This window comes from Spermophilus citellus (assembly GCF_964194105.1).
Source record: "Spermophilus citellus genome assembly, chromosome: 3".
In the NCBI taxonomy this organism is placed as follows: domain Eukaryota; kingdom Metazoa; phylum Chordata; class Mammalia; order Rodentia; family Sciuridae; genus Spermophilus; species Spermophilus citellus.
Window position 1 is genome coordinate 4,143,411 of NC_138184.1, and position 17,623 is coordinate 4,161,033.

Below are 17,623 nucleotides of genomic sequence, written 5' to 3' on the forward strand. Positions count from 1 at the left end.
CCTGAGGAAACATGAGCCCTTGAGGGCTGGGGAGGGGTGGGGGCCTTGGCCACTGCTTTGTCCTTAGCACTGACATGGGGCCCAGAACACGGTAGTTGCTCAATTAATATTTATTGACCATGTAAAGCAAATACAGGTTGAAAACACAACTTCCACCGAGACCTCAACCCCCAGAAAGGCAAGAAACCAGGGTAGCAGAAACGGAGTGGTCCTTATTGTACAGCTGGAAGTGGGTGGTGGTCCCCTGGTGAGGACAGGGCTGCCCACCAGTTGCTGGGAGGAAGGGGCAGTCGAACTTGTAGATGGGCTCCTCTGGGGACAGTATCCCGGGAGCAGGGTGCCTTATCTGCAGGTCCCCCAGCTCCCACAGGCTTTGAGTGTCAGACTGAGAAGCGGGCGGGAGGAGGCCGCTGGCTGGGGGTGCAGAGACTTCACAAGAGCTCTCGCCTGCTGGCTGTTTTGTTGACTTTGGACAGGCCTTCCCGGAACCCAGAATCCGTCATTCTGGGGGCAGACAGCAGAAAAGGCCGTCGGGAGCTGAAGGGCGGCAGGCCTGCTCAGAGCTGCCCCAGGCCTGACCACTCTGCTTCGGCCACTCAGGCCCTGCTCCAAGAGCAGTCCTGGCCCGCTACTCCACGCCCAGGCCCACCCTGGCTGACCCTCCAGTGGGCGTAACGCAGCCCGGGTCAGCCGTGGCCCCCCACCCCATCCCAAATGATCTTCACCCTTTCAGCTGCCGGAGAGCTGGAAGCCGAGAGCTGAGCGGAGCCCCACCCCTCGCCTGGCCCCGCCCCCAGACGCCCTGGCCACACCCACTCAGCCAGCCTACACTTGCTCCATCTGAACATCCTCCTCATCCTCCTGGGGCAGCTGCAGGTACGGGTTGTCCCCAGCTGGCTGGAATTTGTAGCCCGTGAGCACAAAGAAGGCAAGGGTGGAGCCCTCCACCAAGAGCTGGGGACAAGGGGCAGAGCGGAGGAGTCAGGCATCCCCCCCCACTGTAGGGCCCACCCTCCCTCGAACGAAGCTTCCCCAGGGCTCACCTGGTACAGCCACTGCCACTGGAAGGGCACTGCCACCCGCAGGAGAATGGCAATGATGCGAGTGAAGTAGACGTAACAGATGACCTACGGGGGCGTGGCAGGCATGGGACAGAACAGACTAAGGCCAGTGGGGTGGACAGAGGGTGGGGTGGGTGCCCAGAGGCTGGTGGTTCCTGGCCCCTCCCCAGGGCCTCCCCATGATGAGGGCAGACCTCTTACCATGACATAGTAATGTCGGAACAGCTTCAGCTTGGCCAGGTTCACTGCCACTGGGAGGTGCGCACAGACAGGGGGGTCAGGGGCCACGGAGGGCAGGACCAGGGGGAGAGGGGAGGGGGCAAGAAGGACACCTGGGGGAGTGTCCCAGGGCCAGAAAGTCTGGAGAGGAGGCTGGGGGTCAGGAGGTGGGAGGTGGCAAGCAGAGAGAAAGGAGGCGCCAGGCGAGGGGAAGAGAGGCCCACGGGGTGTCCAGGGTGCAGAGGCCAGGAGTGGGCAGAGTCAGGAGGGGCGTCCAGGGGCAGAAAGAAGGGCTTGCAGCAGGAAGATGGCTGGGGGCCGGGGGCTCAGTCCCGGGAGCAGGCCTCACCCTTCCCGTCGGTGTCAGACGCGTCCTGGAGATGCCGGATGGACCTGGGACGGGGCAGGGGACAGAGGGCAGTCAGCTCTGACAAGCCCACTCCTGTAGGGAGCAGGATCTCGGCAGTCGGGGTCCTCACCAGACAACTGGGAAGAGGATGGCGCCACAGCAGATGAGGTCCACTAGAAACAGGATCTCCTTCCAGAGCCCGTAGTCGCTGGCGCCCTCCTCGCGGGACTCGATGACAATGTACGCCACGTTGGCCAGGACCTGCATGGCCAGGCCGGTAGGTAGTCACCTCTTGACATACCCTTGACTCCTGTGGGATGGGAGCTCCCACCTCACCACCAGGATATGCCCCCTGCCCTCCTCTGATGGCCACGGCACCCCACCCGCCGGGAGCCGTCCCTACGCACCTGCAGGGGGATCACAACCCCAAACACCTTCTTCTCCTTGTCAGACAGGATGTACTTAATGAAGGCCCAGCCCGAGCCGATCAGAGCGATGGTGATGAACAGGAGCGCTCCCTTCAGCCTGGGGCACGGGCATTTGATGAGGGGGGCCTCCCCTGCCTACTTCCCCCTGCCTGCCCCGCCCGGCAGAGGGGGCACTCACAGGTGTGTGATGTAGTGCACGACAGCGAGGCCTTCGATGGGGTGGCCCTGGCTGTTGATGAAGTAGTAGTTGATCTGGAGGTGGACGGACAGGTGGACAGTCAGACCGGGGGATGCCTGGGTGGGTGGCTGGTGGGGGTGTTGGGGAAATGGGCGATCCCATGGGATGGGTGTAAAAACTTGAACGGTTATAATCAGGATGGGGGGGGACTCAAAATGGACAGCCATCACCCACAAAAGCAAAGGGACAGGCAGAGTTGGGTGGGTAGATGGCCAGGCAATCGGTGATGTGGACAATCATAGTTGGACCAGGGGACATTCAGACTGCAGAGTGGACAGTGGGAGCTGGACAGGACAGGCAGACAAATGAGATGGGGAGACAGCTGCAGAGTTGGACACCCAGGCCTGCAGAGCTGGGGGGAGCCTGGAGCGTCCCACCTTCCCGGCCCCCCCTCGCTGCCTGGCCTGGGCGCTCACACTGTGGAAGAGGAGGGAGATGCTCTTGGTGAACGCCAAGGCCGCCATGAGCCAGTGGATCTTGAAGACATTGTACCTGGCAGAGGGTTGGGGAGAAAGGGCCGGGAGAGTGTCAGTAGAGGGTAGGGATGGGCTGTGGCGGGAAGTGGTGGTGGGTGTGGACAAGGGCATTACGTGTTCCTGCAGAGCACGGACACCCAGAAGACGCCAGCCGCCAGGAAGCAGGCAGACATGATCAGGTACAGCTTGAAGAGGGGAATTTCAGCAGCAGACAGGAAGCCGTCGGGGTTCTTCTCCCGGATCATCACCTAGGGAGGGGGCAGGTGGTCGCAGGGCCTAGCTCTGGACTTGAGGAGCCAGTACGGCAAGTCTCCAGCTCTCCTACTTCTGGCTGGGAAACTGGCCTCTGAGCCTCAGTCTTCCCCCATCTCTCCAGGGGGTACATAGCCATCCCTTGGTATTCCTTGAGGGTTTGGTTCCAGGACCCTGATGGACACCAAAGACTGAGATGCTCCAGTCCCTTATGTAAAATGGTGTAGCATCTGCATAGAGCCTCCCACAGACTCTCGGTCATCTCTAGATGACGCAGTACCTGGAGCAACATGCGGCTGTGCCGTATTGCTTAGGGGTTAAGAACAGGGAAAGTCTATATACTTGGCACAGATGCAACGTTTTCCCCTAACGCTTTCAATCTGCGGTTGGTGAATCCTCTGACAGGACATGGAGGGCCGACCATACGGGTGCTATTTCCTACCACTGCCACCAGGAGGATTTTAAGAAGTGACACTGGGGTGGTGCTCCTGGCCTGTGGCAACCACAGCAGCCAGCTGCTACCCCTCTGCTCACAGTCATGTCAAATGGACGCTCCCGGCCGGGCATGGAGTTGTAGCAGTTGTGGAAATTGAGGTTGTACTGGCCTTCCTCTGCCCTGGAGCCGATCACCACGTGGAACTGGGCAGGGGAGAGACGAGCTCAGCCTGGGTCCCCAGCTGTCGGGGGAGGCCAGGCTGCAGGCACCACACACACTTACGCTGAAGTTGTAGGAGTTGTTGAGGTGGCTCAGGCCCAACACCAGCTCCTTGTCCTTCCCATTGGGGTCCTGAAGGGACAGAGTCCCTTCATCAGCTGGCCTTTCCAGATGGCCCAGGCTCGGGTCCCCATGCACCCCTGGGCTAGGCCTCTCTCCCTCCCACCCTGGCTCACCGAACCTGAGACACTGAGAGTTTTGCCTTGGCTTTGTTGACCGTGGAGGTTCCTGTAGGAGACAGGTGAGTGATTTCAAGAGCAGTCAGAGGGACAGCAGAAAGTAGAGGGATCCACAGTGTGACCCTGCCCATCTTCCTCCCTGGCAGGCAGCCTAACTCACCACTGTCTGCTTCGGGGGTGACTGTGGGCTCTGGCTTCGGAAGCGCTGGTTTGGAAGTCTTTTCAGGGAGAAGCCCAGGAGAAATGAACAATTTCTTCTGCTCCCCATATTTTCGTACCTGGACCCTGGGGTGAGAAGCAGGGGCCTGAAGCCTGGGGTCAGGCACACACCTGCACTGAAGGACGAGAGCCCCTCAGGCGCTCTGCATCTCCTCCCCGGGGACAGCACCTGGCTGAGCCTGGGGTCACCAGGTTGACCCCAGCATGAACCATCACCCATCAGGGCAAACCCCTCACTGCTCTGCTGGCTGCACTAGCCACTACCCGTCCCTCCACACCGACTCCTGCATTCCACGTTAGCACCTTATTATGTACCCACAGTGAGGCAACATGGTGTTGAGAGTCCCTGGCACCAGGCTGCCTAGGTCTGAATCCCAGTTCTTGAGACTCAAGTTTTCTCCTCTGAAGAATGGGCATAAGCACAATGGAAGGATCAATGAATTCACACATGTTAAAGCCCCCGGGGCACCTCTTAGAGCGCAGGAGGCATTCAGCAAGGACGATGGCCTGTAATGCTGCCAGTCTCCCAAGCTGCACCTGGTCTTCTGCTGAGCCCCCAACATTCCCTGAGCACCTCCCTCTCCTTCCTCCCAATCATCAGAGGCTTGAAGCAGACACTGGACAGTAGCGGCTTCTCCCAGGAGACTCCAGGGTCTTTTGAGCTCCGGTTCCTCCTGATCAGCTCGGCACATGTGGGTATCACACTCAGGAAACCCCGACTTGGATCTTTAGCCAGTCGTGCCCCAACTCACTGCAGACCCTTGGTGTCGATGAGGAACAGGACCAGGAAGCTGCTACTGTTTCTTTGTAGAGGACAGTCATGGTAATCCCGGGTCTGGTGAGCAGGCAAGAGGGAGCAGGGGTTACCCCTTCCTAGGGGTTGGTGCAGCCCCACCCTGTTTACCTCCCCCGGGTCTCTTCTTGTCCCCACCTCTGGGGAACAACCAGGGACTATGGGTTCTAGAGGCAGGAGACAAACATCCTCCAGTCCCCAGAGTCCCTCCTTCCCTCCCCACCCCTCCACTCACTGAGTAGGAGCGAATGCCACCAGATCGAACCCGGCTCAGGCTGAACCCCACCTGGTGGGTGTAAGCAAAACGGGAAGATGTGAGGGACTCCAGGAGGGACCCCTCAAGCCACCTCTTTCCCAGCAACAGAAATGTGGCTTCACATTTACTGAACACCTGCAGTGTGCCCAGATCCCACACTCTTTCTCGGAGTTTCCCAACAACCCATCTCTCCCCCGTCCTCTTCCTTCATCTCCAGCCATCCCATTTCTCTCAATCTGCATGGCACTTCCTCAAGGAGAACTTAAAAGCTCACCCTGTTTCCCACAAATTAAAATGTTGATGGGTTTCTGCTCTGGGCCCTGGAGTTCACACCAGGACCTGACATGAAGCTCTGTCTTTTTCAGGGTGTGTGATTCTGAGCAAGTCCTGTACCTCCCAGCTGGGGCCATCCCCTGAAACCTGGATTCAGTGAATTTCCACAGCATTCCTGAGAGATAGTTAAGAGGAAAGGAGTCCAAAGAGACTGCTGTGCAGAGGACCTGGTCCTGGTGGAATCAGTAGATGCTAGTCATTCACTCTGACTCCCGGGACCGGGGCTGTCCTCCCCTCCCATTAAGAACAGTGTCTAAATCAGGTGTGATGCCTGTAATCCCAGCTACTCGGGAAGCTGAGATAGGAGGATTAAAATTTGAGGCCAGCCTGGACAATTTAGAGAGATCCTGTTTCAAAATAAAAAATTAAAAAGGGGCTGGGGTGTGGTTCAGTGGTAGAGGGCTTGCCTAGCATGCACAAGGCCCAGGGTTCCATCCCAAGTACTGCAATCAAAAAAAAAAAAAAAAAAAAAAAAGAGAGAGAGAGAGAGAGAGAGAGAGAGATAGAGATAGATACTGCTTAGCACATATCACATGAGATATTATTATTCCCAGGTGACAAGTGAAAAACCTGAAGCTCAGAGGCCAAGGGACTTGCCCATGATCACATGAGTGAGGGGCAGAACTAGAATGGGAATCCAGAACTGGAGGGGGAGGGGTGAACCTTGTGCACCCAGCCCCCTTCCAAGCCCCTCACCAAGGGGGCCTTCTCGTCTGTCTCTTGGAGGTCCAGCCGTAGGAGCCTCAAATCCACTTCCAGGGAGCCATTGGCGTAGAACCCGAAGCTGTTGAGCTGGATATCTGCTCGCTTCTCCCCCTGCCGGACACCAAGGAGGTAGAAACAGCTCAGACTTCTTTGTACCAGCCCAGCCCCAAGGCTCTGGCTGGACGTCTCCGTGCCTCCCAGTCCTCTTTACTTAGGACAGGCCTAGAGGGTGACAAGAGAGGATGTGAAGACCTCTCCGCAGGGTGTGTCCCCGAACCACTCCAGGACAGGGACAGGGTGGTCCTGGATTTTTCAACTACAGTTCTGGTAGTCCAGGAGGAGAAACGCTGGGGCAACTGGCCCTCACTGGCTGAGAACCACTCTGAAAGTCATGATTCATCTCAGTGAGCCTGGCCTTCACCTCCTAAAAACTTTCAGATTCCAACTGGAACCCCAGAGGGCTGAGATTTCGGCTAAGCCCCCAAGATCCCAGCGAATGTCCCGAAGATCCCACTCGAGAATCCTCAGGACTTCCTCTGAATGGCACCAAGGGACCCTAATGTCCCCAAAGTGAGCCCAAGGACTTAAAGGGCTTAGAGCGAAGGGTCCCGAGAGATAGAGCCCCAGCCCTGATGCGCAGGCACGACTCTAGCGTGACTGGCCAGGTGACGCGTCACCAATACGGAGAGAGATTCTGGGACGAAACCACTCCGGGCCTACAAGCGGGGGGCGTCAGACTGCTCCATCCCGCCTCAGGAGGGGGGAGGATGGACGAGACCACTCCAAGCCAGGGGCTTCTCAGGGGCAAAGTTGCGCCCCGCCACCCCAGTCCGCCGAGCGGCGGGCCTCACCGTCAGCGCCAGCCGGTGGATACGCCCGGAGCAGCCGCCCAACAGCAACAGCAGAAGGAGCCGCTGTCCCCACTCTGCGGGGCTCCACCGGCCGAGCCCCCTCCTCTCGCTCACTGCCATCTCTGGAGCTGCCGCCTCCCCTGACACCGCCTCTGACGCCCACAAGCCCGCCTACCAGCCAACCAATCGCCGCACCAGGGGGCCGAACTCTTAGGAGTTTCCAGCCCGCCCAACCAATCAGCTATCACCTCCTCGGTGGACCGCGCCTATGCGACACTAGATGGACAGCACTAGCTCCGAATAGGAGTACTAATATCCCTTAACCCCACCTCCACTTTCACCAATCACTAGAAAGATTGTCCCGGATATAATTTGATAAACAGTCCGTCTAACCAATTAACCTGGACCTGATATCCGGCCCTTAAAGCGGAATTCCTTGACCTAACTCTTAACGGTCCAGGACTACATTACCCAGAATTCAGCGGACGCAGACGCACTGGGCAAAGCGTAAAAGAACTACGTTTCCCAATATCCCCAAGGACAGACTTCCGCTTCTTACTCTGGGGATGTGGCTCCCAGCCAGAGCTTAGGCTTTGGGTAAACACACGCATCTGTTGAGGCTGTTCTGTTCTCCTAATCTTCCTGGTCCATAGAGAGGCCAAAGCCTCGCCCCAGGTTAAGTCTTGACCCTTGGATGACCCGTGACCCCAGGCTGAGTCTCCAATCTTAGACTAAGCTACGGTCCCAGAGTGAAGTAATTGGAGGTCCACCTGCAGAATTCAGGCTTAACCCCTTGTTGCTGCTGAAACTCAGCTTTAGCCTGAAACCTTGACCCTCTCTCACACCCTACCAAACCCGAACGTCCCGCTCCCCGTGCACATTGAGCCTTAATCTCCGGCTGAGCCCCTGGTCTGTATAAACCAGCCCTGACTCCAGATTATTCCTTCTCCTGGACCGTAGTTTCAGTTCCTGATCCCTAACTGCATTGCTGACACCTCTGGTAAGCTTCCTACTCCAGTCTGAGATCCCATCCCAACCATGGGGCTAATCTGGGCTGAATCCCAAATCCAGTTTAAGTCTCTGACCAGATTTGAGCCCAGAATTTTGCTGGGCTGGGCCCCAGTCCCTGACTGAGCCACTGAATCCCACCTTGCAATCAAAGGGTTTCTAGCCCAGAAGCCACCAGAAGCTGGGGCCCAGTCCCAGCGGAGCCAACAACTCCAGTGTAGGTTGGGAGCCTTGACAAGGGAGGAGATGGGGGGGGGGCAGATTCCTCCTGCAGCCCCATCTGGGCGTCTGTTATCTGTGTGGCCAAAGGGAGAGTGCCAAATGGGTGGCACCACTGGCACTTCTTCCCTTTCATCCCAGCGCCTCAAGGGGATTTACAAGGTGTGAACCGACTTTTATGGGAGTAGGATACAGACTTCCAAGCCCCAGGGCTCCAGTATCTAGGGGAGGGGCCGCGTTAGGATCCTAGGATCAGTAATGTTAATGAAACCTGATTGGGCTCATGGATGAGACCAGAAAATGGGGTGGTGCAAGCATGAACTGCACTGGAGCGGGGGAGAGGCCTGGGACAGGCGCCCCAAGGACAGTTCGTCCTCAGTTTCCCAGTGGAGACTCTGGAGGAGAGAATGCAGGATGCGGTGGGGGCGCTAATGGACCCGGCCTTGGCGGAGGCACGTCCTGGGTAGGATCGAAGTCCTCCCATCCGTCCTGTGGCCGGAGGAACCAGACCATTAGTGGGACAAACGTAGACGCCTGGAGCCGGGTCGTCCCGCAAGAGCCGAGTGACCTCAGGTTCTCCCTTCAACTCAATGGGGGAGGGACTTGGCTTTGGGGGTTTTAGTGCCTTGGCCCTTTAAGGAACGATTGAGGAAAAAGGGGGAAGGGAAGAACCATCTGCGGCGGGGGAGGAGGTGGGAGGAGGAGAGGGGCCCCAGAGATTTAGAAAATGGGTGGGGGTCCTTTAAGGGGTCGGTCCAGTGGCTGCGGGCCGCAACGTTTCTTTTAGTGGGGCGGAGCGTCCGTTGGACCCGCCTTCTCGTAGCCCCGCCCCTGGGGCTCCGAGCGGGGATCCGCGCGGGGCAGGAGGCGTGGCAAATCGTGAAGGGGCGTGGCATGACATAGAGTGGGCGTGGCAGAGCGAATCGGGGCGGGGCCGGGCGCACCGCCTGGGGCAGAGTCTCCCCGCGGAGGGCGGCGGGAGGCGGGAGGCGGGAGGCGGGCGGCGGGCAGTGGGGACCGGGCGCGGCGGCGGCGGCTTCGGCGGCGGGAGCAGCATGGATTGGGGCACCGAGTTGTGGGTGAGTCCGGTCGATCCGACTCCAAGTTCTCCCTTGTTGGAGTGCAGACTTTCCCCCTTTGTCCCCACTGTACCTTAGCACTTTCACTTCCACTGACCCCTGGGTCCCCACCCTCTTACCCCGCGTCCCCTCTCAGAGTTTTCATCGAGTCTCTGGACGCCCAGAGACTAAGGGAGAGTTTGCAGGACTGGCGTAGGGAAACTGAGGCACGGGTTGGTTGAGAGTGAGGCGGAAAGAAGTTCTAGGACCAGGCCGGGGCAGCCCGGCGAGGTCACCTATTTTGAGCGCCCTGGTCAGGCCGGCGGCTTATCTTACGGCCCCTGGGTCCCTGCCCGCCGCCCGCCTGTCCGACTGGGAGGGGGAGGGGACCCTCTGGCCATCCTCTTCCCCACGTGGGACCTACTAGTACTGAGCGCCTTTCAGTCGCCTTTAACCTACACCTAGGGGCTTGGAACGCTTCTGGAGGGGGAGGGGGCTGCGAGGCTCGGCCCCTGACCCCTCTCGGCCCTTCCCCAGATCATACTCGAGGGCGGGGCTGCCCCTCGACTGCCACTTATCTCACCCAGGAAGCCCCAGAAATTTCCCCCTCTCCAAGCTGGACCTCAGAGCCCTCCCTTTTCTGGGGGCGGCGGAATCCCTAGGTTCCTGGGTGCAGCAGGGTAGCTAGATCGCCACCTCCTCTCCCACTGTGGGATTATTTTTGGAGGCGTAGTGGAGTTCATGGGGAAACTGAGTCACTCATCCGAGGACTCCGAATCAGAGAACTTGGTGTCTGCCTGCCCCCTGGCTATTCCGAAGTTCCCCCCCCTCCATTAGCTGCTGCAAACCCTGCCCCTCTGGCCCTGACTCACGCCAGGCCGGCCGGATTTTCCGGTATCTGGGGGGATTAGGGGAGTCCGGGCAGTGGGAGGAGCCTTTCCAAATTTTACACCCCTCTAGGCTGTCGGGAGACCAAGACCCTGTTGTCCTGCAGGGGCCCCAGCCCTGTTCTCTGGCCCTTCCCGGGAAGGGGAGGGGGTTCCCGCCAGCTTCCTGCCTCCTCCTGCGCCACGCCGGGGCGGCGCTGGGAAGCCACTCCTCCTTGGAGCGCAGGGCTTTGAGGCTGCCAGTGCATCTGGTCGGTGGGCCCGACGTGGGGTCCCGAGGTCGTGACCCTGGCCCTCCCCATTCCATGCTCGCCATCAGGATCAGTTTGAGGTGCTCGAGCGCCACACGCAGTGGGGGCTGGACCTGTTGGACAGATACGTGAAGTTCGTGAAAGAACGCACAGAGGTGGAGCAAGCTTATGCTAAGCAGCTGCGGTGAGACCCTGGGCCGGTTTGGCGCGGAACTAGGGGTGGCCTGAGGCTGGGTGGCTCAGCCTTCCTGCCTCTGTCTTCCTTTAGGAACCTCGTGAAGAAATATCTGCCCAAGAGACCTGCCAAAGATGACCCTGAATCCAAGTAAGGATGGAGAGGGGGATGACCCCCGCTGTCCCAAATCTGCTCCTCCTAGCCAGCCACCTTGGGTGTGGGGTTCAAGTTCTCTGCTTCTCCTTCTCTCATCTGCTAAGTAGGATGCTCTGGTTCTTGCAAAATGAGTGCCTTTGGGAAAATGACTTCTCTATGCCTCTGTTTTCCTCATCTGGGAAATGGGACCAGTGACCATGGCCTTGTGTGAAGACAGCTGGGTTAAAGTGTTAAAAGGGTCCAGCCCACAGTGACTGTCAGAACGTGTCTCTTCATTCTGAGTCTCCCATTCCAAAATCTAAAAAACTCTAGAAATCAAACAAGTGTTTTTTTTGTTGTTGTTCTGTGGTAACTTGACAGCAATCTCCAACAAAACTGACTTGATGTTGATTCTAGTCTTTTTATCCTACTTAGTGTGAATATTGTTGTTCTTTATATCCAAGGATTGAAAATGTTCTAGTAGTAAAAATTGTCCTTGTACTGAACTTACACAGACAGTACAGTGAACAACTGTGCCATGGCATCTACATTGAATAAGAGTTATACCCCTTTACCCAAGTCCCCAGGATTCTGAGTTCTAAATCACATCTGAATCAAGGGCTGAGGATAAGGACTATGGATCAGAACTTATCATTGCTTTGGGGATGAATGTTCGGGGCGTGTCCCTTCTCACCTGGAGACAGGTCCTAGGGCATCCTGCTCCTGGAGAACCTGAATCCCAGCCTCTCCCCGGTCCCAGGTTTAGCCAGCAGCAGTCCTTTGTGCAGATTCTCCAGGAGGTGAATGACTTCGCAGGCCAGCGGGAACTGGTGGCTGAGAACCTCAGCGTGCGTGTGTGTCTTGAGTTGGTCAAGTACTCGCAGGAGATGAAGCAGGAGAGGAAGATGGTGAGGGCCCCACTCCCTGGGTCTTGCCGAGGGCACCTGCCGGAACCCTGGTGAGCCTTCTCGCCCTCCTTTCCACAGCACTTCCAGGAAGGACGGCGGGCTCAGCAGCAGCTGGAGAGTGGCTTCAAACAGCTTGAAAATGTGAGTTCCCTGGGTCGTGGGTAGCTCTGGCCTGGGGAGCAGGGCGAGGGTGGCCCATCCCCAGAGCTGCCCCCTCTTCTGGCCAGGACGCCCCTCTCCCAAGAGTTCCCAGCATACCCGTGGCCCCCCATCTGCTGGGTGACTTCCCACCAGTCCCTAATGACCTTGGTTTCCCACCTCCCCTACTGGGGATGGCTTCACGCGCTTCTGTCTCCTCTGCAGAGTAAACGTAAGTTTGAGCGAGATTGCCGGGAAGCAGAGAAAGCAGCCCAGACCGCTGAGCGCCTAGACCAGGATATCAATGCCACCAAGGCTGATGTGGAGAAGGTGCATGTGGGGCCTGTGACAGGCTGGACGGGTCAGAGTGGGACATGGCCAGAACCTGGCAGTAACCTCTGCCTTGTATCCCTCAGGCCAAACAGCAAGCCCACCTCCGGAGTCATATGGCAGAAGAAAGCAAGAATGAATATGCGGCCCAGTTACAGCGCTTTAACCGAGACCAGGCCCACTTCTATTTTTCACAGATGCCCCAGATATTTGATGTGAGCACTCCTCAGCTTTCAGCCTAACTCTTACACATGTGGCAACACCCCAGTTGCCACGTCCCCGTCCTGGGCTGAAATAGAATTAGAATCCTGTAGTGACAAGGAGCTGTGCATTTACTCAAGCTTTCTTCCCGGGATGCCTTTCTCTCCTTCTGGAACTCTTACTCGCTCTTCTAAGGCCCCAGCTCTAACAACCTCTAGGTCTCATCTGTCTTCTCTTTCAGCCTCCTTTTCCAGTCTCTGTTCCATCCTGGGTGCTGGGATCATCTGTGCTGCTTCTATTTTTTTTTTTCAAAGCCCTGTTCCATTGTCTCCTCTTTTGAGAAGGCTTTTCTGAGTCCCTAGGCAAGGGTCACCTTTGAGACCTGCGGCCCTGTGTTTCAGCCCCAGCCCCACTGGGCTGGAGTCTCCATATTGGACTGTCTTCCCCACCACACTGGGCAGGGGCTGGTGCTGATGGCCTGAGCGCCATCATGTTTGCAGAGCCCGTCGCATCTGAGCTGCCCCCACCCATGCTTCTCATGCCTTTGCCCCGGCCCCACAGAAGCTGCAGGACATGGATGAGCGCAGAGCCACCCGCCTAGGGGCTGGGTATGGGCTGCTATCGGAGGCGGAACTGCAGGTGGTACCCATCATCGCCAAGTGCTTGGAGGGCATGAAGGTGGCTGCCGACGCCGTGGATGCCAAGAATGTGGGTGTCTGTTTGGGCTGAGGAGTGGGCCTGGGGAGGGTCCCCCCCAACTAGGCACTTGGCCTTGCCCCTGACTGTTCATCCACTGCCCCTTCCCCCAGGACTCCCAGGTCCTCATAGAGCTGCATAAGTCAGGTTTCGCCCGCCCTGGCGACGTGGAATTCGAAGACTTCAGCCAGCCCATGAACCGTGTACCCTCTGACAGCAGCCTGGGCACCCCCTCAGATGGACGGCCTGAGCTCCGGGGCCCTGGCCGCAGTCGTGCCAAGCGCTGGCCCTTCGGCAAAAAGAACAAGGTGGGGGCCCGGAATCTTGTGGGAGAGGGCAGTGATGGGGACAGTCGAGGCCCCACTGAGTTGGGCCCAGCCACTGGAACGCTGAGTCCGGGGCAGGAATTTTCCTCTTGGCTGCAGGCCCGGGCTGGAGGGAAGGAAGGCGGGCGGGCGGCCCATTGGCTTGGGAGTCCCCCGAGGCTGAGGGGGGCAGGGTGGGGTCCTGTGGAGTCTGTCTGCTGCTTCTTGGGATGCTGAGAAAAGACCTGCTAATGCAATTCGTGTGGCCTGATGGCTTGTGAGCCTGTCCTTCAGGAGTGCCCCCACCTTAGTCCCTCCGTCTGGCTCATGGGTCCCTGGTCCACCACTCCTTATGCCACTTTCTTTGGGGACTTTTTGGTTTTCAGTGTCAGACGAATACCTTAACACCCGTTTCCACCTCGGACAGCCCCGGCTCCCCAGTGTGCCTTAGACCCCTCCCACTGACACCTGCCATCTTGGCCTTCGGCCCTCTCCTCCCCTGACCTTTCCTGCCTTCCACACCCCTCTCTGAGTGGCGTGCCCCTTTGGCCTGTGTCTGAGCCCTTGATTCCTGCATGTGCCTCCCACACCTTCTAGACTGTGAGTCCAGAAAGCCCCTGGACAGCCACGGGTCTGCGCTAGCCCCTGGTCCTAAGGGCCAACAGATGCGGGAGATGGGGTGGGGGGGCATGACCTCCAGGCCGCAGTCTGACGTCCTCCCTGCCACCTCCTGGATTTTGTGTTGCCCTTGCACGTGTGTTCTGTGTGGTTTTACATCTCAAGTTGTGATTTTCTTACCGTTATGATTTTTTTTTTCTTTCTTTCTCCCTTTTGTTTTTCCTTCTCTGCGTCCATCTTTACGTTCATCCGTCCATCCATCCTCGTTCTCTACTCCCACCTCCTCTTGGCTCATCCCCTCCTGGCCCCTGCTGGTAGCCACGCCCCTCACCCCTCTCCCCCCTGGGGGGCCCCCTGCCCTCGGCCTTGCCTAATGGACCCCCGTCCCCCCGGTCCGGCCGCGACCCCTTGGCCATACTGAGTGAGATCAGTAAGTCGGTCAAACCGCGGCTAGCATCCTTCCGCAGCCTTCGAGGTGGCCGTGGGGTAAGTGAAGGCTGGGGGAGGAGGGACGGCCCTGGCCTGGCCCACCCAGCGGCAGGGTGGCAGACCCCGGGCTCGCTTCCCGCGGCCAGCTGGGCCCCTCTCCTGCTTCGCTCTGTGCATGGCCTTGCTCCCAAGAACCTTGGAAGGGGAGGAAGGCAGACTTGAATCCTCAGGAGTGTGCAGCGCCTGGAGGCTTCGACTTCAGAATCCCAGACTCAGGCCTTTCTCCGTCTTGCAGACTGTGGCGTCGGAGGATTTCAGCCACCTGCCCCCAGAGCAGCAGAGAAAGCGGCTCCAGCAGCAGTTGGAAGAACGCAACAGGGAGCTGCAGAAGGAGGTGGATCAGAGGTACAGCCTGGCAGAGCCCGCAGGCAGGGGACAGAACCGTGCCAGGGGGTTACATTTAAAGGAATGGTAGAGTGCTTGCCTAGTACAGGGGAAAAACAACCAGAAAATAATTACACTCAGATGCACCCAAAAATCTCCCAGAGACACCAGCCAGTGGGGTGGTTTTACAGGTCATTCTTCACGCACTGGGAGGAAACTGCTTTCCTTCTCCTGCAAGCCTTTCTAGCAAACAGAAAGAGTGAGAGCTGCCAGCTTATTTAGGAGGCCGAGGAAACCTGGGTCCCTAAATCAGTGAGCAAGAACTCAAGCCAATAAAATGACGGGCTCCTTTTACCTCACTTCTGATTTTAGACACAAAATCCTAGCCAAGCAAATCTAATGACATATCACAAAATAATACACCATGTGTGGTGATACTTGGGTATAGGTACCTAATGCCACAGAACTGTACGCCTCAAGGGGTCCACAGGAGGAAATTTTATGTTGTCTCCTTTACTATGTAACCAGGAAAAAAAAAAATTTTAAAGAAAAAAAAAATACACAAAATCAGTTGGGCATTATCTCAATAATGCAAAGATGGTTCAATATCAAGAAATCTAGCAGTCTAATCACCACAAAAGGGGAGAAAAGGATATGGCTGTCTACTTAATAATTGAAACCCTTTAAATATTAACAATAAAAATTTGCCAGATGAAAAAGAAAATCTTTACTCACTCTTTCCAAGCAGCAAAATCCTCTTCCCAGTCCTGTTACATAACAGGAATAACGTTTGCCACTTGCCAGGAGGCGGCCAAATTCTAGTTTGCTGTCTGCGAGTAACCTCTCTGACAGATGGCTTTTCCGGAGGTGAAGTTTCATCTGGCACTAGGTGGTTTCAGGGTTTCTATGGTGGAGGGGCAGGTAAAGGGTGCGTGCCTAGAGTCAAGGGAGGCTGCTCGTGAATTCTAGCTGTCCCAGAGGGCTCAGGCAGCTTGCTTCACCTTCTTGCCTCAGTTTCCTCATCTGTGACATGGGTCAGGTAATGACTAGAAGGAAGTTGAGCTGAGACTGCCATATTCCATGAGTGCTCCCACTACCCGGATGTACCCGGAGGTGGGAATGGGAGACTATGATAGTTTCACAGCTAGCAATCACGAACACCTACTGGGCTCCAGGCACTATTCTGCAACCTCCACATGAACTCCCTGATCTTGACTCTATGTTTCTTTTCTTTCCTGTCCCATCCCGGTGCTGGCAACAAAACCCAGGGCCTCCCACTGGCCAGGGAAGTGCTCTGACATTGAGCTACAGCCCAGTCCCCTAGAGCTAGGATAATGCCTAATATATACCAGGTACCCAATGTACATAGGAGTAATTGAATTACTGTGGGGAACTTACTGTGTACCAAGTACTGCTCCAGTCCTCACACCAGCCCACACATGCTGTTATTCCCATTTTCAAGGTTAAGATCTGCAGGCAAGGCTCTGTTCTAACCAATCTCGCCTTGCTCCTGGCTTCGAGCCCCGGTTCACCTGCAACTCTTTCCTCCTCTGTCTTGCCCCAGGGAGGCTCTGAAGAAAATGAAGGATGTGTATGAGAAGACACCTCAAATGGGTGACCCTTCCAGCTTGGAGCCCCGGATCACAGAAACCCTGAGCAACATTGAGCGGCTGAAATTGGAAGTGCAAAAGTACGAGGTAAGGGGAAGGCCCTGGGGAGGGGTGGAGTGGCGGCCAGCCTGGCTGAGTCATGGCCGGGTGGGGGACAGGGATCCAGCTGTTTCTCATCATGGCCTTGGGTGTGCATGGGTGATCTCAGGAAATCTCCGGGTGCAGGATGGGCCGACCTCGGAGCCCTGCCCCGAGCTGATGTGATCTTGTCCTCCCAGGCTTGGCTGGCAGAAGCTGAGAGCCGGGTCCTAAGCAATCGAGGGGACAGCCTGGGCCGGCACACCCGGCCCCCCGACCCCCCATCCAGTGCCCCCCCAGACAGCAGCAGCAATGGGTCACAGGACAACAAGGAGAGGTGAGCTGGGAGGCCAGACAGGTGTGGCCCAAGAGCCCACCCGGAGGGCCTGCTTCCATCTGCCTTCTTCTCCCACCCAGCTCTGAAGAGCCCCCCTCAGAAGAGGGCCAGGACACCCCCATCTACACAGAGTTCGATGAGGATTTTGAGGAGCCCACATCTCCCATAGGCCAGTGTGTGGCCATTTACCACTTTGAAGGTGAGAATGGCAGGGGGGCGGGGGTGGGGGCACATCAGTTGCTCTGGGCATCTCTGGCTAGGATGTTGAAGTTCGCCTAAAGCAGAGACCCGGGCCCACCCCACGACAGGGTCCAGCGAGGGCACCATTTCCATGACCGAGGGTGAGGACCTTAGTCTGATGGAAGAGGACAAAGGCGACGGCTGGACACGGGTCAGGCGGAAACAGGGAGGTGAGGGCTATGTGCCCACCTCCTACCTCCGAGTCTCGCTCAACTGAACTTGCCAGAGGCGGGAAGAGGGGGCCTGTCGGCTGCTGCTTCTGGGCCACGGGGAGCCCTAGGACCTATGCACTTTATTTCTGCCCCCGTGGCTTTGGCTGAGACCTGTGTAACCTGCTGCCCCCCATCCCACCTGTCATCCCAACAGATCCGCTGTGCCTTCCAGCGTCGATGTACATACTCATGTTCAAGTCTTCCCGCCACTCGGCTTGGGCCATTTCGTTTTATATAAAAAAAAAATTATGTAACGTTTCTGGAGTCTGTGCCTTGTTAGAGGATTAGATATGGGGCCCAGATCCTCCAGTGCCACCCTCCTGGCCACAC

At 57.4% G+C, this 17,623-nt stretch overlaps 2 protein-coding genes across 4 annotated transcripts; one reads left to right on the forward strand and one right to left on the reverse strand.

Moving 5' to 3' along the window:
• Window positions 1–95: 95 nt before the first annotated feature.
• On the reverse strand, window positions 96–7,232 carry GPR108 (G protein-coupled receptor 108). Of its 2 annotated transcripts, XM_081285569.1 has the most exons (18): window positions 7,075–7,232; window positions 6,215–6,334; window positions 5,165–5,215; window positions 4,889–4,971; window positions 4,078–4,202; window positions 3,920–3,966; window positions 3,742–3,810; window positions 3,558–3,662; window positions 2,886–3,019; window positions 2,712–2,787; window positions 2,236–2,309; window positions 2,037–2,154; window positions 1,760–1,890; window positions 1,630–1,673; window positions 1,263–1,312; window positions 1,044–1,127; window positions 830–954; window positions 96–504 (listed from the first exon to the last, which is right to left on the reverse strand). In XM_081285569.1, the coding sequence occupies exons 1-18, from the start codon at window positions 7,192–7,194 to the stop codon at window positions 432–434; spliced, it is 1,629 nt and encodes a 542-aa protein (XP_081141695.1). In that variant the 5' UTR covers window positions 7,195–7,232; the 3' UTR covers window positions 96–431. The 2 variants fall into 2 exon arrangements, with proteins under 2 accessions (XP_081141695.1, XP_081141696.1); XM_081285570.1 differs by lacking the exon at window positions 5,165–5,215.
• A 1,983-nt stretch (window positions 7,233–9,215) lies between these two features.
• TRIP10 (thyroid hormone receptor interactor 10) lies at window positions 9,216–17,533 on the forward strand. 2 transcript variants are annotated; one of them, XM_081285567.1, is made up of 15 exons: window positions 9,216–9,380; window positions 10,566–10,681; window positions 10,766–10,822; window positions 11,568–11,715; window positions 11,794–11,856; window positions 12,079–12,183; window positions 12,270–12,398; window positions 12,946–13,092; window positions 13,194–13,388; window positions 14,322–14,489; window positions 14,728–14,837; window positions 16,381–16,513; window positions 16,705–16,841; window positions 16,922–17,040; window positions 17,150–17,533. In XM_081285567.1, exons 1-15 carry the CDS (start codon window positions 9,357–9,359, stop codon window positions 17,296–17,298), a joined length of 1,800 nt encoding a protein of 599 aa, XP_081141693.1. In that variant the 5' UTR covers window positions 9,216–9,356; the 3' UTR covers window positions 17,299–17,533. The 2 variants fall into 2 exon arrangements, with proteins under 2 accessions (XP_081141693.1, XP_081141694.1); XM_081285568.1 differs by lacking the exon at window positions 14,322–14,489.
• The last annotated feature ends 90 nt before the right edge of the window (window positions 17,534–17,623 follow it).

What these genes read in the sequence shown, in the direction of transcription:
- TRIP10 (XM_081285567.1), top strand. Translation starts at nt 9,357, where the DNA reads ATGGATTGGGGCACCGAGTTGTGG. An exon ending in GCTTATGCTAAGCAGCTGCG is followed by an intron (nt 10,682 to 10,765) that starts GTGAGACCCTGG and finishes GTCTTCCTTTAG; the next exon opens with GAACCTCGTGAAGAAATATC. An exon ending in AGATGCCCCAGATATTTGAT is followed by an intron (nt 12,399 to 12,945) that starts GTGAGCACTCCT and finishes CCGGCCCCACAG; the next exon opens with AAGCTGCAGGACATGGATGA.
- GPR108 (XM_081285569.1), bottom strand. Translation starts at nt 7,194, where the DNA reads ATGGCAGTGAGCGAGAGGAGGGGGCTCGGCCGGTGGAGCCCCGCAGAG. An exon ending in AGCGTCCATTTGACATGACT is followed by an intron (nt 3,020 to 3,557) that starts GTGAGCAGAGGG and finishes CCCCCTCCCTAG; the next exon opens with GTGATGATCCGGGAGAAGAA. An exon ending in TCCGTGCTCTGCAGGAACAC is followed by an intron (nt 2,788 to 2,885) that starts GTAATGCCCTTG and finishes ACCCTCTGCCAG; the next exon opens with GTACAATGTCTTCAAGATCC.